Source organism: Bombina bombina, chromosome 6, assembly GCF_027579735.1.
Source record: "Bombina bombina isolate aBomBom1 chromosome 6, aBomBom1.pri, whole genome shotgun sequence".
In the NCBI taxonomy this organism is placed as follows: Eukaryota; Metazoa; Chordata; class Amphibia; order Anura; family Bombinatoridae; genus Bombina; species Bombina bombina.
In genome coordinates, this window is record NC_069504.1 from 784852090 (window position 1) to 784853754 (window position 1665).

The following is a 1665-nucleotide window of genomic DNA, read 5'->3' on the forward strand; positions in this document are numbered from 1 at the left end:
GGATGTAGATAAATCATAATCTTATCACCTTGTAACCCTTAATAAAGGATGGATATGTATCAGAGGCTTACATGTCAGACTTGTCATGCAGGTTGTTCCCATTACTGGTCTCCTCAGTCCTGCTACTACACCGGCTGTTGCTGCTAAGGCTTCCATTGCATTCTTGTGTATCTAAAGCATGCTTGGTCCCATTACAGTTCAGCTGGGTACTGGAGGAATACTGAGTTCTCTTTATATCATTGGATAAAGCATGTAACTTTTTATCAACAGTCCTAGGAAAACACAAAAGTTTTTTGAAAGCTTTCCTGAAATCAGGACTCCTACAATAAATAATGGGATTACATCCTGAATTGACATAACCCAACCAATTCAAATGTAGGAAGACACGTTCATGTATTAAGTCTCTATAAAAAACATTGATGATATTGGCTACAAAGAAAGGCAGCCAACACAGAGTGAAAGTGCCCATGATGATCCCCAAAGTCTTAAGAGCTTTGTGCTCCTTTATGGCTATTAGTCCAGAAGGTCTTCTTTTGGAATTTTTCCTATTCTTTGTGCTTGGCACTGGAGTTCCATTAAATCTCAGTCTTTCTTTTTCTATTAAGTTCACTTGTTTAGTAGCTATTATAAAAACCCGGACATATACAAAGATCATAATTACTAAAGGTATATAAAAGGAGGTTGTGGAAGAAATGATGGCATAGTATTTATTGGTGACAAAGCTACAGCAGTGAGGATCTGCGTAGCATTTTTTGGCTTCTTCATCATCTTTGTCTCTCCACCAGTGGTTCATGATGGGCAGAAATGAGATTAATGCAGATATTGCCCACACAAAACAAACCACCAACCTTGCCCTTACCTTTGTAACCAACATTTCATATTTCAAAGGTGAGGTGATAGCTATGTATCTGTCAACTGCTATCACACACAACGTTTCTATGCTGGCTGTCACACAGAGGACATCCACTGAAGTCCACAGTTCACACACTGTAGTGTCAAACTTCCATTGGCCGTTTACCAATATAGTGACACCTGGAGGAATGACCAGGAGTCCCATTATCAAGTCTGCACAAGCCAAAGATGTAATAAACACATGTGTCATTGTCTGCAGTCTAGGAGTTTTGGCTATGGCAATAATTACTAGCAAGTTTCCAAAAACAATTTCCAGGATGATAAGTATTAATACTGACCACAACATACACTTGTGGGAAAAGTTGTCACCAGATGAGCTCTCATTATATTCCAAAGAGAAATTCATAGTCACATAGGGAGCCATGGTAATATAGATTTCTTCAAGCCAAGCCTGCCACACCTAGGTTGTGCACAATGCTGTGAGCAAAAACCTAAGCTCCATGGATAAGTTAGGGGGACTGTGATCCGTGTCCATAACTGCACAGAGCATTGAAGAACTCACTCCTCAGCCTGCGCTGCAGTTTTCACTTTGACAGTGAACCCTGGGCGGAGTCTCAAGGCTTTCAGCTTTTAAAGAGACAGTACAGCAGGGTAAGACACAGCAAGTATTCAGAACTCTTGTCAAACAGATTGCTGTGTTTTTATAACGTGACATAAGTGCTAAACTACTGGCTTACGTAGTAATAACACAATTCTGTATTTTACTTTGTGCCAGTATTGATTTAACTGCTTTCTTGCTTTGAAGCAACTATA

The 1665-nt window shown here is 39.8% G+C and overlaps 1 protein-coding gene across 2 annotated transcripts in view; it reads right to left on the reverse strand.

Annotated features, from left to right (window-relative positions):
• Positions 1–1427, reverse strand: part of LOC128663663 (beta-4C adrenergic receptor) — a 120954-nt gene extending 119527 nt beyond the window's left edge. For both annotated transcript variants that reach the window (XM_053718100.1, XM_053718099.1), the window contains exon 1: positions 72–1427. In XM_053718100.1, coding sequence (XP_053574075.1) covers positions 72–1276 — 1205 coding nt within the window. In that variant the 5' untranslated portion in view covers positions 1277–1427. The remainder of the gene's footprint in view (positions 1–71) is intronic.
• Between the last annotated feature and the right edge of the window lie 238 nt (positions 1428–1665).